The following is an 18,681-nucleotide window of genomic DNA, read 5'->3' as shown; positions in this document are numbered from 1 at the left end:
GGGATTAATAATAATAATAATAATAATAATAATAATAATAATAATAATTTATTTGTACGCCGCCCTCCCCGGCCGGAGCCGGGCTCAGGGTGGCTAACATCATGAAACTAACACAGTATACACAGTAAAACTATACACAGTATACAATATTAAACGTGAACAACGTAAGCTACCTCGAGCTTACAAAAATATGGGATTTCAATGCAATGAAATTTAAATGCCATTTAGAGCTTTAAACACCACCAGCAAGAGCGCCTTAAATTCACCAAGAACTGGACTGGCAACCGATTATTAGATTTACCTAGGTGCTCTAACATATAGCAAGCTGCAATCTCATGTTAAGAAATGCTTGTTTTGACGTAGGATTACATTGAAATGATGTTTTTCATGGGGAGCGGGTGCGATTTAATGCAAAGGCCCCCCTACTTGACCTCCATCTCATGCATTTAAAGAGCCAAAAGTTCCCTTAAGTTTCAGTCGTGGAGATCTACCTTTCTTCCGTGTTTGTGAAAGGATTCGTAGAGGTGTGTTCTCCTTGAACTTTTCATGCAGGCACAACCTTGCCATGGGTTTGGTGTTGCCGGCACAACGGTGCAAAAATGGGTGGCTTCGGCAGTGCAGAGGGGTGACTTTGGCAAGAATAAAACGTTCAGAGGTCAGTCCTTCCCATGATTGTGGTGTGGCATGAATCCTGCAAGGCAAAACGTTTAATCTGAAGCCAACGGATAATAATAATAATAATAATAATAATAATAATAATAATAATAATAATAATAATATATTATTATTTATACCCCGCCCATCTGGCTGGGTTTCCCCAGCCACTCTGGGCGGATTCCAACAGAATATTAAAATACAATAGTCTATTAAACATAAAAAGCTTCCCTAAACAGGGCTGCCTTCAGATGTCTTCTAAAAGTCTGGTAGTTGTTTTTCTCCTTGACATCTGAAGGGAGGGTGTTCCACAGGGCGGGCGCCACTACCGAGAAGGCCCTCTGCCTGGTTCCCAGCAACCTCACTTATCGCAGTGAGGGAACTGCCAGAAGGCCCTCGGCGCTGGACCTCTGTGTCCGGGCAGAACGATGGGGGTGGAGACGCTCCTTCAGGTATACTGGGCCGAGGCCATTTAGGGCTTTAAAGTTCAGCACCAACACTTTGAATTGTGCTCAGAAATGTACTGGGAGCACTGAGGGAAGGCACTGTCCCTTTACAGAAATGCTGGGAGACCTTCAGCCCTTCAGATGTTCTGGGGGCTGGGGCTCCATTTCCCATCATCCCTGAACATTGGCTATGCTCGCTGGGCCTGATGGGAACTTTCTCCAACCCTGTATTATGGTTAAAACTCTTCTCACCAGTATCTCCCATTTGTGTGCATTTGTAGGGGACAGTGAGAGTTCCTTTGCATTATTCTATTGCTGTTTCAGCATGTGGGTAATGTTTACTAGTTTTACGCTGCAGTGGTTGTTCTGCAACTTAATGCAATGTCGTATACCGCAGCCGTGTCGTGTGAGCTCCCCCATTCCTTCGTGAGCCCGCAAAGCAGTATCGGACACCTGTCAAAGCCCATTTGTCGGCGTCAGTTGCTGCTCTTCTCTGCACACTGCGACCTGAAACGCATTGTGGCGGGGTGTCTATGGGTGCTGGATTCCACGATTTAGGGTAGGGGGTCAGCAAACCTTTTCAGCACGGGGCCAGTCCACTGTCCCTCAGACCTTGTGGGGGGCCGGACTAGATTTTGAAAATAAAAATAAAAATGAACAAATTCCTATGCCCCACAAATAACCCAGAGGTGCATTTTAAATAAAAGCACACATTCTACTCATGTAAAAACACCAGGCAGGCCCCACAAATAACCCAGAGATGCATTTGAAATAAAAGGACACATTCTACTCATGTAAAAATATGCTGATTTCCAGACCGTCTGTGGGCCGGATTGAGAGGGCGATTAGGTTGCCTACCCCTGGGTTAGGGAGACAACATGGGGTAGTTTCACCAACCAGATGTGTCGATAGGTTCCTTCAGTCTGTGGCTAACTTCAGATGTGCTCAGAAGCGATAACCGGCCAATAAAGCGAGATGAGCGCCGCAACCCCAGAGTCGGTCACGACTGGACCTAATGGTCAGGGGTCCCTTTAGCTTTACCTAGGTAACCATTGTCCCTCCAGATTGGGGTGCTGCAAAGTAATTTTAAGAAACTCTGGACTAGCTGGTTTTAAAGGGGGGCTGTTCTGTGGCCATATAAATTACTCTAGTGAGGAAAAACGCAATCAGAACTTCATTTTGCCCCCCCCCCCCCAAAAAAAAACTGCCATTCCATAATATACAGCTGCTCTTCTATTCCTAATAGGTTAGTACAGGGTTTCCTAAACTGTGATATGTGAACTTCATTCTGGTGGTCCATGGCATCTCTACATTAAGTGTTCATCTTGATTATTAACTGCACGTTCGATTGCTTATTTTATTTCTTGCCTCGCATTTTTGTTTTACATTTTTTTTTAATTCTACGGAATGCAAACGGTGATGAAGCAAAATGCAATGTAAGAAATGAAAGAAGCTGTAAAAATACATTGAAAGACCTAGCACAGTGCAAATTACAATCATAGCTGTCAACGTTCAGATTTGAAAGTAAGGGATCAGCAGCCTCACCTGTCCCGGGGACAGTCTATGGGATATCTAACAATCTGGGATAGCAGCGGGAAATGGCACTGGAATAAGGGAATTTCCCGCTAAAAAAAGGGAAGGTTGACAGCTATGATTACAATAGCTACAACAGGCAAAATAATTAAAATAATCCAGTGGTCTGCTAAAACCACCAGCAATTTTCAAGTAGTCTATGGGAATGAGGAAGAAGTCTGAGAATCACTGGTTTTTGGGGGGACAGACAAAAAACTATAAAAACTACTGCTTGCCAGCATAAATCCCAAAACTGCTTTTTTATTTTTTAAAAGAAATACCAGTCTCAGCAAATATAAATGTTTTTATAAATGTTCTAAATTCCACTGTGCTTTTATCCTGCTTTTCTATTCTGCAAAGTTTTAATATTCTCAAGGTTTTCCGTTTATATGGTGATATTTCTTATTGCTGTATCTGTGTTTTGTATGCTGCTTAGAAACTGTGGTACTTAAAAGGTAAAGGTAAAAGGTAAAGGTACCCCTGCCCGTTCGGGCCAGTCTTGCCAGACTCTAGGGTTGTGTGCTCATCTCACTCTATAGGCTGGGAGCCAGCGCTGTCTGCAGACACTTCCGGGTCACGTGGCCAGCGTGACAAGCTGCATCTGGCGAGCCAGCGCAGCACACGGAACGCCATTTACCTTCCCGCTGGTAAGCGGTCCCTATTTATCTACTTGCACCCGGAGGTGCTTTCGAACTGCTAGGTTGGCAGGCGCTGGGACCGAACGATGGGAGCGTACCCCGCCGCGGGGATTCGAACTGCCGACTATGCGATCGGCAAGTCCTAGGCGCTGAGGTTTTACCCACAGCGCCAACCGCGTCCCACTGTGATACTTAAGGAGGTATATAAATTATTTTTAAAATGAAATGATTTGGGGGGGGGGGGTTTAAAAAAACAAAACAGGAACTTTTTGAAGGTGCAGAGTGTAAGCAAGTAAGCACACGATAAACAAACAAAGGAACTAATAAATAAATAGCTTTGCATCTTGCTCCTTCCTCCTTACCTTGATCCCAGACCCAGAAGTCCCCTGACTGTGAAACCTTTTTGCTTTGAGGCGGAGGATAACTCAAGACAACCGGAGGCAGCGCCGCAAAATGCACATTTGCAGTTATTGCGCACACATACAAGGGAACTTACAAAAGCCAAGGCAGACTCGGGATATCAAGCAAAGCCGCAAGATGAGGCTGCCGGGGAAAACTCAGACCACACTTCCATCCACAATAGGACATGAAACAGTGGAATAAACAGACCTGCTGGCTAATCGGACCTCTCCAGTCTTCAAGTTTCCGTGTCTCTGAAGTTGACAGCAGCCTCCAGGCAGAGACTTCACATCAATGTTTCTCGCCACCTCCCTCCTCAGGTGGTTTTATAGCCTGCCCTTGATATTACTCCATCCGATGCAATCCTAACTGTTTACTCAGCGGACTTTTTGGCAAGGCCAAGCTCTGCAAAATGATACCTTTGCTTATCAGTTTTGCATCTCTCATAAACGGTTATATTTTACGTAAGCGGATGTAAGTGCTCAAACAAGCCTGTATTTATGAGCTATCGGGGAAAAGCGAGGCGATGGCCTCAGGGCGGCACCCTGGAAAGATGTGAGAGGGGCGACCGCCTGGGGGGCAGAGAAGCCTCCTCATGGAACTGTATGCAGCGTGGAGAGAAGACATAAGGTTCACCGCATGTTATAATTTGAGAGAAAACCTAATGAAAACGCTGTACCAATAGTATCTGACCCTGGCCAAACTGACCAAGATGCACAAGAAAAGCTCTGACATTTGCTGGAGATGCAAAAAAGGGGTTGGTACCTTTATGCACAGGAGGGACACGGGTGGTGCTGTGGGTTAAACCACAGAGCCTAGGGCTTGCCGATCAGAAGGTCGGCGGTTCGAATCCCCGCGACGGGGTGAGCTCCCGTTGCTTGATCCCTGCTCCTGCCAACCTAGCAGTTCGAAAGCACCTCAAAGTGCAAGTAGATAAATAGATACCGCTCTGGCGGGAAGGTAAACTGTGTTTCCATGCGCTGCTCTGGTTCGCCAGAAGCAGCTTGGTCATGCTGGCCACATGACCCGGAAGCTATACACCAGCTCCCTCGGCCAGTAAAGCGAGATGAGCGCAGCAACCCTAGAGTCGGCCATGACTGGACCTAATGGTCAGGGGTCCCTTTACCTTTTATGGTCTGTTTATGTTGTTTTCCATTTTGTTTACGTTCTGTGTAAATTGTTTTATAATAAAGAATCTTTTTAAAAAAGGAACTGTAGCATTGGAAGGTGCGGCGAGGGTCCTCTAGTCCAACCACAGGAGCCCACATGAGGAAAGCCGACAGGTGACATCGACACTTCATCCAAGAAGCAATTCAGCTGCGCTCTCTGCAGCCAGCCAGCGAGACACCCTTTTCCAGGGGGGCTTGGAGGCAGAAAAAATTCCCCAGTCTGCCCAGTTGTAGTCTGTTCAATGGGACGTCATGTGTCATGACTTCAGGCCCATTGATTTGCACGGGAACGAAGGCCACATCTGCACTATAGACTCAAAGCAATCTAGACTTTAGAACAGTCATGGCTAGCCCCTCAAAAGAACCCTGTAAAAGATCTGTAGTTTATGATACAGGTGACTGAAAATTGCTAGGACATCTCTAGGTCTCATTCCCATGGGAAGCTCTGTGAAGCTCTGTGAGGGGAACAGGGTTCGTTTCATCTAACAATTCTCAGAAACCTAAACGAACTCCGGTTCCCAGGACTTTATGAGGGGGAAGCCATGACTCTTTAGAGGGATATGGTGCTATTTTAAAGGTATAATATGGATTGGGCTCCAATCTAGAGGGATACAGCCATTTTTCAAGGGCACTTCTCTTGTTGCCACTTTCAGGTTTGTATGATTTATCGTAAGGCCAACTAAAGGTTTTATGGCCTTCAGCCTGGCATTTCCAATCAGTTGTAAACTTGGGACTTTCCAGCTGCATGTTTAAAACCCGGGTACAAAGGTCCATCAAGTACAGGTGGGCAAATGTCTCAATTTCTTTTTCAGTTTCTCATTTTTCCAATCTCAAGCTCCATTCTCCACATTTGTTTCTGGTGTCTTTATTCTTAAAGGACTCGTGAAAGTTAATTCGCATTTTCATGTCCCCTTCTCCAAATAGATACATTTTTGCAAAGCAATTTTGCCTAATGTAACGCATAGGTGTATGTTTTTCCCATCCATTATACGCATTTGTATGCACACTTTACATCAGTGCATGCACTTTTGCACGCACAAATGGACAGCTGCATTGCAAAATCTGGAGAAGTCCGGGTTTCAAAGGGTGGCTGCCTTTCAGTTCTTGTGCTGTTTCAGAAAGTGTGAATCGGGTAGGCTCAGCTTGAGATGCAAAATGAACCAAACTTCTCCTGCTCCTCATCCATACCCTCAAATCACCTTAGTGATCCCAGGACCAGCCCCAGGCCACACTGCAATGGTACAACCCTTTCCCTATCCACTCTCATAGAATCACAGAAAGGTGACGTAGAAATTTTGTAAATAAATATATTTTTTATGAAGTGGTCTGTCAAAGATCTCTGAAGCTTCCAGGCTGCTTGCAAGTATAAAAGTTGAGGGTGGAAAAAGCTGTGTCGGTGGATTATCCAGCTAGAGCTCATAGCAGACACCTGGAAAATTGGGCATACAGTGGTACCTCGGGTTACATACGCTTCAGGTTACAGACTCCACTAACCCATAAATAGTGCTTCAGGTTAAGAACTTTGCTTCAGGATGAGACCAGAAATCGTGCTCCTGTGGCGCGGCAGCAGCAGGAGGCCCCATTAGCGAAAGTGGTGCTTCAGGTTAAGAACAGTTTCAGGTTAAGAACGGACCTCCAGAACGAATTAAGTACTTAACCTGAGGTACCACTGTATATGTTTTCGTGCAGGAGTGAAATTGACTCACCAGCTCTATTTGGTTTCCATGATAACATGATGGTTGTTTTCTGAAGGCAGCCCTATATAGGGAGGTTTTTAATGCTTAATTATGTTTGTTTATATGCTGGAAGCCAGAGAGTTTGGCTAGGGTAACCCAGAGTACAAATAATAAAATTACCATCATTAACCCCCGCAACTGTTTTTACCAAGTGGTTCAAAGGGTCAGCCTAGGAAACTGAAACTTAGGAGAAAAAGAAAGCTGGTGATTACGAGAAACAGACACCGCAGGGTGGAAACTCCATAGCTCTTCTGCGGCAGTTGCTCTTTAACTGTTTATTTCCAAAGGAACAAATGATACCAAACAGCAACCACAGATGCACAAGACTCTCTACATTTAGAGAAGTGTCCCACCATTTTAAAACAGGCATGGCTTCCCTCAAGAATCCTGGGAAATGTGTTAAAAAGTGTTGCCGGGAGATCCCTATTCCACAAACGACCATTCCCACTTCCCCGGAGAGAGGGATTGTTAAACCACTCCCAGAAACTGTTTGAGAAAACGAAGAGGGAAGACGTAACACTCTAGTTAAGGACCACAATACCTCAGGAACGGCCTCTTCTCATATGAACCTACCCAGACCCTGAGATCATCTTCTGAGGCCCTTCTTCATTTGCCGCCTCCTCAAGAGGTCCAGAAGGTGGCAAGACGAGAACAGGGCCTTCTCTGCAGTGGCTCCCCGCCTGTGGAATGCTCTCCCCAGGAAAGTCCGCCTGGCGCTTTCACTATACACCAATAGGCGCCAGGAAAAAACACTCCATTTTAACCAGGCCTTTGGTTCAGTTGATTGACCTTTTAAAATGGGGGTGGGGTGAGGTTATTGGGTTGTTTTTATTTTGATTGGGTATTTGATGGTTTTATATTTTGATTTTGTTTTGTGAACCGCCCTAAGACCTCCGGGTATAGGGCAGTATATAAATTCCACCAATAATAATAAATAAAATAATAATAGTGGCACCCTCCTGTGGAATGCTCTCCCTTCAGATAAAGATACAGTGGTACCTTGGGTTACAGATGCTACTAACCCAGAAATAGTACCTTGGGTTAAGAACTTTGCTTCAGGATGAGAACAGAAATCGCGCGGCGGCAGCAGGAGGTCTCATTAGCTAAAGTGGTACCTCAGGTTAAGAACAGTTTCAGGTTAAGAACGGACCTCTGCAACAAATTAAGTTCTTAACCCGAGGTACCACTGTATACACAACCTTTAGAAGACACCTGAAGGCAGCCCTGTATCGGGAAGATTTTAATGTTTGATGTTCTATTATGTTTTCATATGTGTTTGAAGCTGCCACTATCTTTTACTCTAACCTACTTCACAGGATTGTTGCGAGGAGGAAATGGGGAGGAGGAAATCCCTGTACAGCACCTTGAATTCCTTGGTATATAAATTCAATAAATAATAATAATTAAGCCAGGGGCTGGACGAATGCGGCAGCTAGACTGGTGACTGGGAGCAGCTGCCGAGACCATACAACACCGGTCTTGAAAGACCTACATTGGCTCCCAGTACGTTTCCAAGCACAATTCAAAGTGGCTGTGCTGACCTTTAAAGCCCTAAACGGCCTCGGCCCAGTATGCCTGAAGGAGCATCTGCACCCCCATCCTTCTGCCCAGACACTGAGGTCCAGCTCCGAGGGCCTTCTGGCGGTTCCCTCATTGCGAGAAGTCAAGTTACAGGGAACCAGGCAGAGGGCCTTCTCGGTAGTGGCACCCGCCCTGTGGAACGCCCTCAAAGAGAAAATCTACCAGACTTTTAGAAGACATCCGAAGGCAGCCCTGTTTAGGGAAGCTTTTAATGTTTGATGCATTGCGGTACAGTGGTACCTCGGGTTACATACGCTTCAGGTTACATACGCTTCAGGTTACAGATTCCACTAACCCAGAAACTAGATTTCCACTAACGGCCTGAAAGCCTGGAAAGCTGCTGCCAGTCAGTGCAGACAATACTGAGCTTATTTATTTATATTATATCATTTATATACTGCTTGATTGCAGGGGTGGGAAACCTCAAAGCATTTTATGAAAAAGAAAAACGCAATAAAATTATCACCACAGTGGTACCTCAGGTTACATACGCTTCAGGTTACAGACTCCGCTAACCCAGAAATAGTACCTCAGGTTAAGAACTTTGCTTCAGGATGAGAACAGAAATTGTACTCCGGCGGCGAGGCGGCAGCAGGAGGCCCCATTAGCTAAAGTGGTGCTTCAGGTTAAGAACAATTTCAGGTTAAGAATGGACCTCCAGAACGAATTAAGTACTTAACCTGAGGTACCAATGTATTTTAATATTTTGTTGGAAGCCCAGCCAGATAGGTGGGGTATAAATAAATTGTTGTTGTTGTTGTTTCAGCATGCACGGGAAGCACTAGCTAGACAACTAAGGGCTACCAACTAAAGGATGATTTCCTCCTGCCTTTCCCAATGGACCAGGGCGGTTTGACACCCTTTGAAAGGCACCTTTGTGCTGTAAGCAGTTGGATGAATTGGCCTGCAGAGAAACAGGTGATCCAGAGTTCCTTTTTCAGCAACAGGTTTATTTCAAGCCACCCGTTCTTTCGCAACAAACTGTTTTCAAAAACTTACTGGAAAACGTCTCTTGGTAAAAAACACAAGTGTTCGCGGCCGCCATTTCTTTGGTCTCTCCAGGGCTAGGCCATGTGGTGCGTGTTGTTGGTGGGGAACAGCAATGAGGACAGGTTGTTGGAGTGCAACCGACGGAGGGGGCTCCGTGGGCTGCAGTTCTCGTCATTCGGCCTGGCGTGGCCCCTCTGGGCGTTGGCGCTGTTGGGCACACCGGGGCGAGGTGTCCTGGCCTGCGGGTGGCTGGCAAAGGCGTCGGTGAGGCTGCTGAGGTTGGCGGCCAGTCCCTTCAGAATCTCGTTGTGGGCGCGCATCATCTCCATAATCTGCCTCCTCTCCTCCCGGCACCCGGCCGCATCCTGCCTCAGGGTCTTCAGGAGACTGAGCGCCACCTCCCTGTCGCGGCCCATCTCATGGAGAAGCTCCTCCTGCTCCTCTCTCGACTGCTGCAGCAACTCCTGGAACAGGGTCTCGGCCCCTTTCCTCTTCTTGGGCCGCAGTATGGCAAAGTCAGCCAGGGGAGATGGGGCGGGTGGCGGGTGGGCCACTGGGGGTTCTGAGGGTGGGGGAAATACAAATGATAACTTTATTTTACTTATTTACTTTTATTTAACTTTTTGTAATAATAACAACAACAAATGAAGCAATCGTTTGTCAAAAGATGCACGCCCACACAGGTACAGTAGTACCTCGGGTTACATACGCTTCAGGTTACATACACTTCAGGTTACAGACTCCGCTAACCCAGAAATAGTACCTCAGGTTAAGAACTTTGCTTCAGGATGAGAACAGAAATTGCGTGGCGGGAGCGGGAGGCCCCATTAGCTAATGTGGTGCTTCAGGTTAAGAACAGTTTCAGGTTAAGAACGGACCTCCAGAACGAATTAAGTTCTTAACCTGAGGTACCCCTGTTGTAGTATTTGGAGTCAGATGATCTCGCCCAACCCCCTACCAAGGCAGGAAATCAAGTACTACAGCATTCCTTAATAATAATAATAATAATAATAATAATAATTTTTATTAGTTTATAAAGAAAAATAAAAAGATTATTGTCAAATATCTTTTTTTTGTCCAAAGTAAAGCATTAATCTAGAGGTGAGATAAGAGGAAAAAGCAGGAAGGAGGGAGAGAGAGAGAGAGAGAGAGAGAGAGAGAGGAAGGAAGGAAGGAAAGAAATATAAAGAAAAAGGAATTAAAGAGTGAAAGAGAAAGAGAGAAAAAAGGAAGAAAAAAGTTAAAAAGCTAAATAACTTCTGATTTCCCCCCTGTCCACTGTATATAAACATTATTCACTTCATCCACTCCAGTATAAAGCCACTAATAAACCCACTTTCTACAAACCATTATCTTCTATTCTCAAATCCAAATGTCATTATTTCTTTTTCTTTTTGGTGCAAAAGGTCTATGAGTGGTTAAGAGTGGTGGACTCGTAATCTGGTGAACCAGGTTCGCGTCCCCGCTCCTCCACCTGCAGCTGCTGGGTGGCCTTGGGCCAGTCACACTTCTCTGAAGTCTCTCAGCCCCACTCACCTCACAGAGTGTTGTGGGGGAGGAAGGGAAAGGAGAATGTGAGCCGCTTTGAGACTCCTTCAGGTAGTGATAAAGCGGGGTATCAAATCCAAATTCTTCTTCTCAGGGGGGAGAGAAAGCCAGGATGCCCCTCTGGGCTTTGAGCCAGAGGTGGATTGCAGAGGCACTTCCATTGCACTGCATTTCTAAGAGGTAGCATGAGGTCAAGGAAAAGGCCTTGTCCCTTATAGTCATGTCCTGGGAACCATGAGTGAGTGAGTGTGTGTGAAAAAGACTTGATGAAAAGAAGGGGAGGCTGTGGACACTTTGGGCTCAATCTCTCCTGGCTTTTCTCATAGGTCAACCCCACTCTCATCACTCCCAGAAAACCTGATGCAACCGAGCCAAAGCTCTTTCCGCATTACAGTGGTACCTCTAGTTAAGAACTTAATTCGTTCTGGAGGTCCGTTCTTAACCTGAAACTGTTCTTAACTTGAGGTACCACTTTAGCTAATGGGGCCTCCTGCTGCCGCCGCGCGATTTCTGTTCTCATCCTGAAGCAAAGTTCTTAACGCGAGGTACTACTTCTGGGTTAGCAGAGTCTGTAACCTGAAGCGTATGTAACCCGAGATACCACTGTATTCAAGAATCCAGATCTGCTGGAACTTCTTCAACTGAGTAACTGAGCACAGATCACAGTGACTTCTTCCATCAGTCTCAAATGGCTGAACTGATATGATTATCATCTATTTATTAGTCATCTAATGTGAAAATAGTCTCCAGGCGATTAACAGACTAAAACTACAGAGTTCGAAAAAACTTAGTAATCATTACCATAGTAACAAAAGAAAGCAACAGCTACAGTCATACCTTGGAAGTCAAACAGAATCCGTTCCGGAAGTCCGTTTGACTTCCAAAATGTTCGGAAACCAAAGCGTGGCTTCTGATTGGCTGCAGGAAGCTCCTACAGCCAATCAGAAGCCACAGAAGCCCCGTCGGACATTCGGCTTTCAAAAGTAGTTCACAAACCGGAATAGTCACTTCCAGGTTTGTGGCGTTTGAGAACTAAGCTGTTCGAAAACCAAGGTATGACTGTATTCAATTGCAAGAACAGTAAAAACAGCAGCCGTGACTATTCTTGAATGTAAATTTATGTTGCAGACAAAACAAAACCAAGAGTTGTATTTGGACAACGCGTACCTGTGTTGACGAGGACATCCTGATGCGAGGGGCTTATTTGGTTAACTTGGGGTCTCTGATAATCCAGGTCTCTTCCTGTGGCAAAATGCAGGGAGAAAAACAAAGCAGAAATAAAGGAGGTTAGCAGAGCTGGGTTTGCACAACAGAAATGCACGGTTTGTTTGGTTTTTATTTAAAAAATTGTTGCACAAAAGGATTAAGGGTGTTGCAAATGAAACAACAAAAAGATTCATAGCAGAGTTACCACGCAGAACATTTTCACCACAATTTCTCCAGCACCCACAGGGAAAAAGCAACACACCCACCAAACTCCCAGTTCAAGCGGCCAACTCTTACCACTGCCTTCATTGCTGTCTTCCTCCTTCATCGCTGCCATGTCGTTCTCCCCAGCCTCTGCCGTGTCTTCCTCAGTACCATTCCCAGTCACCATTCCTGTGTCATCTGGAGAACAAAGCAAGCAGGGGGGAAATACCCACCAGTAGTCAAAATTAAAACAGCTAAAGGAAATAGACACAGAGACATGTTCCCAAGACACGGGTGGTGCTTTACTTCTTATACAAATATTTCAGATGACTGGTTCTGTTTGTAACGCAACTTAAGAAAATAATAAAGAAATGCTCTTTTAAAAAAATGTGGCTCAAATTTTTCTCTTTCATAATAATAATAATAATAATAATTTTTTTATTTATACCCCGCCCTCCCCAGCCAAGACCGGGCTTAGGGCAGCTAACAACCAATAATAAAAACAAGTTGATTAAAATACAATTTAAAAGATTAAGATGCAATCTCTTCATAGAAGGAGAAAGGAAAAAGAAAAAGGGGGAGGGAATCAAACTGATTCTAAGCCAAAGGCCAGCCTTTGCCAACCCCTGAACGCTCGACCCTCAACAATAATTCATGGCAGGTGCTAAAATAATAGGATATCACCAGGTAAAAATGACCAATAGCCCAGGTCAGCCTTCCCCAAACTGGTGCCCCCCCCCCGATGTTACTGGCTGTAGCTCCAAACATCTGGGGGAAACTACATTGGGGAAGGCTGGCCTAGTGAAACGGGTAAAAAAAGTTGACCCCCCCAAAATTTCATTTCAGTCCCACCAAGGACTGAAAAAGATAACATAGAGAATAGCGTTTATTCATGTACAGTGGTGCCTTGGTACTCAAATGTCTTGATACTCAAACAACTTGGAACCAAAACACTGTAAACCTGGAAGTAAGTGTTTGTTTGCGGACTTTTTTCAGAAGCTGAATGTGCTCCATTTTGAGTGTTACACTTCCGTTTTGAGTGCCACGCTGAGGTCTGTCTGTCTTTGCTAATTTTGCGTTTTTTGCAGCTCTTTTTGTTTTGTTTCTGTGACTGTGTGGAACCCAGTTCTGCTACTGATTGATTGATTGTGTGGCTGGAGTACATTGTTTATTGCTTTCATTTTATGGACCAGTTGCCTCGTTAGATAGTAAAATTCATGTTAACTTGCTGTTTTAGGGGTTGTTTTTAAAAGTCTGGAACAGATTAATCCATTTTGCATGACTTTCTATGGGAAAGCACACCTTGGTTTTGGAACACTTTGGTTTTGGAACCAACTTCTGGAACGGATGATGTCTGAGAACCAAGGGACCACTGTATGCTACAGAGCAAAACTATAACTGCGGCAATTTTCTCGAGAAAGGAAACAGGAGGCCGCAATGCATACTGCCAATCAAACTCCCCCCGTAGAAATGATCCTGTTCAGCAGGCATCGCTAAATAGCAGTGTGGAGCAATACAGTGGTACCTCGGGTTAAGTACTTAATTTGTTCCAGAGGTCTGTTCTTAACCTGAAACTGTTCTTAACCTGAAGCACCACTTTAGGTAATGGGGCCTCCTGCTGCCGCCACGCCACTGGAGCACGATTTCTGTTCTTATCCTGAAGCAAAGTTCATAACCTGAAGCACTATTTCTGGGTTAGCAGAGTCTGTAACCTGAAGCGTATGTAACCCGAGGTACCACTGTATTAAAATGACCGAATAGCGTAAGCAGGACTCGGGGCAGCTGTGGCTGTGGAAACCTACCAGAGTCCTCTTGCTTGAGGTATTCTCCAACATTAACCACATGAACATCCGGTGGGATGATTTCTTCCGCTGCCGGCTGCGGCTGTTCCTGCGCTGCTTCCGGCTGCGGCACCAGGTGGAAGCTCAGGGTTCGGCCCACCCGGCTGGGTTTCATGCTCGCGTTGCCCTGGAGGATGCGGTGCAGCTGTTCGTAGAAAGGGCAAGTCACCTTGCTGTTCCCCGCTTTGGAGTTGTGATCAATCACACGCTTGTATTCCAGCCTCATCACTTTGGTCTTTGAGCGGCACTCCAGGGCGGTCCGGCGATGGCCCCGCGTGGCCATCTTCTGGGCAATGTATTCGAAAAAGTCTATGTTCTGGTGGCTGTTGCGGAGCTGGTCCTGGATTTTCTGCTCTCCCCAGATGTCCAGGAGATTCAAAGTTTCCTGGAGCCGCCATGAAACGCCACGGCCCTTGCGGCCGTTGCTGGTACCCCCGCTGCTGTTGCCAGTCATCTATCAAAACGACGGGGAGGAAAATAAAGAGAGTTTCGAAACGCACGCCAGAGAATGCATAAGTTACAACCGACAGAGCCTTGAAAGCTAACCAAACTAAAGAGACCTCAAAAAAGCTAATCCAGAAATGGAAACAAGAACAAATACCAACGTTGAAGGAGTGGAGAACGAAGCTGATGGACTATGCAGAACTTGATAAATTGACTGGGAAGATCGGATATCTTCGAGATCAAAAGTTCATCGAGGACTGGGGAAAATTAGTTGAATACTGGGAATGTATAAGTGATAATGGAATAACGCTAGTGACATTTAAAAAAGCTCTGTAATAACATAAGAAATATTGTAAAAAGGCAAAATAGAAGTGGGGGGTAGGTATAAAGGCAATAGCAAAATTTGGAAATGTGTAATTAAAGAAGTTAGAATTTGGATGATTGGCAGAGAGGCCGAAGGAAGTCAAAAACGGAAAATTTAATAGAAATTGTAATGTGGCATGAATGTATGGAAAATGAATAAAATATAATTTAAAAAAACAAAACAAAAAAGCTAATCTAGGTCTGGACCAGTTACAGATAGGTAGCCGTGTTGGTCTGCCATAGTCAAAACAAAAAAATTTCCTTCCAGTAGCACCTTAAAGACCAACTATGTTAGTTCTTGGTATGAGCTTTCGTGTGCATGCTACTGGAAGGAATTTTTTTTGTTTTGACTAGTTCTGGACAACAGCCATACGAGAAATATGTAAAATAACTAAGCAAGTATTAGACATCACCCCAGCAACACACAACACATACAAAACAGCGACAATTTGTTGCTGACAAAGGACAGCTGGACATATAAAGGGCCCATTACCTTCCAGCGGTTCTCAACCTGTGGGTCCCCAGATGTTGTTGGACTACAACTCCCATCATCCCTGAGCTCCGGCCTTGCTAGCTAGGGGTGATGGGAATTGTAGTCCAACAACATCTGGGGGGCCACAGGTTGAGAAAGGCTGGTTAGGGCCTCATCAAACCTCAATCCGGCCCTGCATCTGCCCCACCCCACCCTAAAATGCCTCCCGATTCAGCGCAGAGGGGGCACCCGCCGCCTGCCTCCCCGCTTACGAGGAACAGCTTACGAGGTGGGAGTCCACGCCGAAACCATTGCACCCCCCGCCGCACCCCCCAAAAAAAGCACCGACGGATTTTTCACCTTGGAGGGAAGCAGCAACGAGGAAGAGCCGCGCCTGCAAAGCGGAGCCCAAAACAAAAGGCAGCTGGAGTCGCAGGGGGTGGTGGCGCGGAGCGGCTCCTCTGATTGGACCTGGCGCGGCTCAGGAACGTTCCAGGAAGCCCCCTCGTCCAATCCTGGAACGAGGCGCGGGGACGGGGGGGACACCGCGGATTCCCACGGCTTTCTCCGTCTGCTGCGGAAAGTCAGCGGAAGTGGGTAGATCCGTGGAGGTTTGCTTTCGGATTGCTCCTTCCTGGGAGGTGCACTGGGCTGTGTGCGCGTATCGTTACTGAAAGCCTGCTACTCCGGGTTTGGGCGCCGGGGGGCAGCAGAGCTCCTTCAGCCACGCGCCTCCTTTTTAGGTTGGACGCCTGCATAGCAGGGGGGTTGGACTAGATGACTCTGGGGATCCCGATTTTGTGGTTGCCTCATTCTTTGGCCGCAGGCAGCCCTTCGAAGTACAGTGGTACCTCGGGGTACATACGCTTCAGGTTACATACGCTTCAGGTTACAGACTCCACTAACCCATAAATAGTACCTCGGGTTAAGAACTTTGCTTCAGGATGAGAACAGAAATTGCGCGGCGGCAGCAGGAGGCCCCATTAGCTAAAGTGTTGCTTCAGGTTAAGAACAGTTTCAGGTTAAGAACGGACCACTGTATAGCTGATCTTGGCCAGTGCATGTCAAAAGAAGCACAAGTTTCTTTTTTTAATTTCATGGGTTGCCCTTTTTGTGGAACAATCTAACTTTGGCATATGGCTTAAATGCCTTATTTTACTTATTTATTACATTTATATACCACTTTACAGGACGCGGGTGGCGTTGTGGTCTAAACCACTGAGCCTAGGGCTTGCTGATCAGAAGGTCGGCGGTACAAATCCCCACAACGGGGTGAGCTCCCGTTGCTCGGTCCCAGCTCCTGCCAACCTAGTCAAAGTGCAAGTAGATAAATAGGTACCACTCCAGCGGGAAGGTAAACGGTGTTTCCGTGCGCTGCTCTGGTTCGCCAGAAGTGGCTTAGTCATGCTGGCCACATGACCCGGAAGCTGTACGCCGGCTCCCTCGGCCAATAAAGCGAGATGAGCGCCACAACCCCAGAGTTGTCCACCTGAACCTAACGGTCAGGGGTCGTTTTACATTTACCGCTTTACATCTTCCAAGGAGCTCAAGCATAGCTGTCAACTTTTCCCTTTTCTTGCGAGGAATCCTATTTGGAATAAGGGAATTTCCCTTTAAAAAAGGGAAATGTTGACAGCTGTGAGCTCAAGTGTACAGGGTCTTCCTTCTCCCCATTTTATCCTCACGGCACTCCTGTGATGTAGGTTAGGGTAAGAGACAGTGGCGGCTTCAAACACATATAAAAACATAATAGAACATCAAATATTAAAAACTTCCCTGTACAGGGCCACCTTCAAATGTCTTCTAAAGGTTGTGTACAGTGGTACCTCGGGTTACATACACTTCAGGTTACAGACTCCGCTAACCCAGAAATAGTACCTCAGGTTAAGAACTTTGCTTCAGGATGAGAACAGAAATCGGGGCGGCAGCAGGAGGCCCCATTAGCTAAAGTGGTGCTTCAGGTTAAGAACAGTTTCAGGTTAAAAAAGGGCCTCCGGAATGAATTAAATACTTAACCCGAGGTACCACTGTATTTCTTTATCTCCTTGAGGCAGGGCTCCACTACTGGGAAGGCCCTCTGTCTGGTTCCCTGTAAGCTCACTTCTTGCAGTGAGGCCCTCAGAGCTTCTTGCAGAAGAAGGCCTTTGGAGCTGGACCTCCGTGTCCGGGCTGAACAGTGGTCAAGAACTGCACCATGAGACATGTTTTACATCAGTTTTATTACATTTCACATTTGGTTGCCCTAACCTGGAGGAAAGTACAGCTGGGACCCTTGCTCTTCCAGCACGTTCATCTGAAACATTCAAACAATGTTTTACAATTCCATATGCTTTGTGGTGTTGTTATTTTCTTCGTGTTTTATCAAGAGGCAAAGAACATCCTGTTTATGCTGAGGCTATGTTGTCTTTAATCTTAACGATCACCCACCTCGTTACTGAGAGTCAGCGAAAGTGCACAAAAGCAGCAGACGCTTGAGTTTTCCCATGACTGTCGTCCAGTTGAGCCCCATCATGGCTGCGGTGCTGTTTGATGCAGCAGGTGGATTGCCAAGGGGTTGGTGAGCAGTGCAAGCAGAGGTTCGGCCTCTAATGTATTTTATTTCCAACAGATAATACCCGGTTCACATGAAGAGGAGCGGTCTAAAGCAGTTCACATTAAAACAACGGGCTGTAGTCCACCAACTTTTTCTCAGAATACACCTGTGGAAACGAAGGGAACCAAGCCATGGCGATTAATTGCAATGAGTCTTACTCTGAGTAAAAATTGGCTGAGTGCAACCCAAAATACAGTAATACAATAGCAATGAAAGATACAGTGGTACCTCGGGTTGAGTACTTAATTCGTTCCAGAGCTCCATATTTAACCTGTAACTGTTCTTAACCTGAAGCACCACTTTAGCTAATGGGGCCTTCTGCTGTCGCCGTGCCGCCAGAACACGATTTCTGTTCTCATCCTGAAACAAAGTTCATAACCCGAGGTAATATTTCTGGGTTAGCGTAGTCTGTAACCTGAAGCGTATGTAACCTGAAGCATATGTAACCCGAGGTACCACTGTACAGTGGTACCTCGGGTTACAAACACTTCGGGTTACAGACTCCGCTAACTCAGAAGTAGTACCTCGGGTTAAGAACTTTACCTCAGGATGAGAACAAAAATTGCACAGCAGCGGCAGGCCCCATTAGCTGGTATCTCAGGTTAAGAACGATTTCGGGTTAAGAACGGATCTCCAGAACAAATTAAGTTCGTAACCAGAGGTACCACTGTATATTGCTATAGCCCTACAGAAAGCAAATCATTTGACATATACCAACATTTAAAGCTCACCAATAATTTCACATCCAAAAGCACCAAAGTAAGCACAACACACACACCGCTTCATGCACCTTATGAAGTAGACTCTATTCCATGAAAGCTTATG

General features: G+C 45.9%; 2 protein-coding genes across 3 annotated transcripts in view; both read right to left on the bottom strand.

Moving 5' to 3' along the window:
* LOC310837988 (E3 ubiquitin-protein ligase TRIM11-like) overlaps positions 1-4,058 on the bottom strand; it is a 1,016,249-nt gene extending 1,012,191 nt beyond the window's left edge. Inside the window, exons 1-2 of the mRNA XM_083725296.1 lie at positions 3,920-4,058; positions 492-691 (exon numbers count right to left, since the gene is read on the bottom strand). Of these exons, the coding sequence (XP_083581422.1) occupies positions 492-567 (76 nt within the window). The 5' untranslated portion in view covers positions 568-691; positions 3,920-4,058. The remainder of the gene's footprint in view (positions 1-491; positions 692-3,919) is intronic.
* Positions 4,059-9,124: 5,066 nt separating this feature from the next.
* LOC310837811 (uncharacterized protein) lies at positions 9,125-15,887 on the bottom strand. Of its 2 annotated transcripts, none has more exons than XM_083724961.1 (5): positions 15,624-15,887; positions 13,946-14,438; positions 12,237-12,341; positions 11,901-11,975; positions 9,125-9,747 (listed from the first exon to the last, which is right to left on the bottom strand). In XM_083724961.1, exons 2-5 carry the CDS (start codon positions 14,436-14,438, stop codon positions 9,260-9,262), a joined length of 1,161 nt encoding a protein of 386 aa, XP_083581087.1. In that variant the 5' UTR covers positions 15,624-15,887; the 3' UTR covers positions 9,125-9,259. The 2 variants fall into 2 exon arrangements, with proteins under 2 accessions (XP_083581087.1, XP_083581088.1); XM_083724962.1 differs by lacking the exon at positions 15,624-15,887 and adding an exon at positions 15,550-15,618.
* Positions 15,888-18,681: the final 2,794 nt, after the last annotated feature.

This window comes from Podarcis gaigeae (genome assembly GCF_964106915.1).
Source record: "Podarcis gaigeae genome assembly, chromosome: 2".
NCBI lineage: Eukaryota > Metazoa > Chordata > Lepidosauria > Squamata > Lacertidae > Podarcis > Podarcis gaigeae.
This window is presented reverse-complemented; position numbering and strand designations above follow the sequence as displayed.

Coding starts and splice junctions, on each gene's coding strand:
- LOC310837811 (XM_083724961.1), bottom strand. CDS start 14,438: ATGACTGGCAACAGCAGCGGGGGTACCAGCAACGGCCGCAAGGGCCGT. Junction 12,342..13,945: donor CCTCAAGCAAGAGGACTCTG/GTAGGTTTCCAC, acceptor TTTGTTCTCCAG/ATGACACAGGAATGGTGACT. Junction 11,976..12,236: donor AGACAGCAATGAAGGCAGTG/GTAAGAGTTGGC, acceptor ATTTTGCCACAG/GAAGAGACCTGGATTATCAG.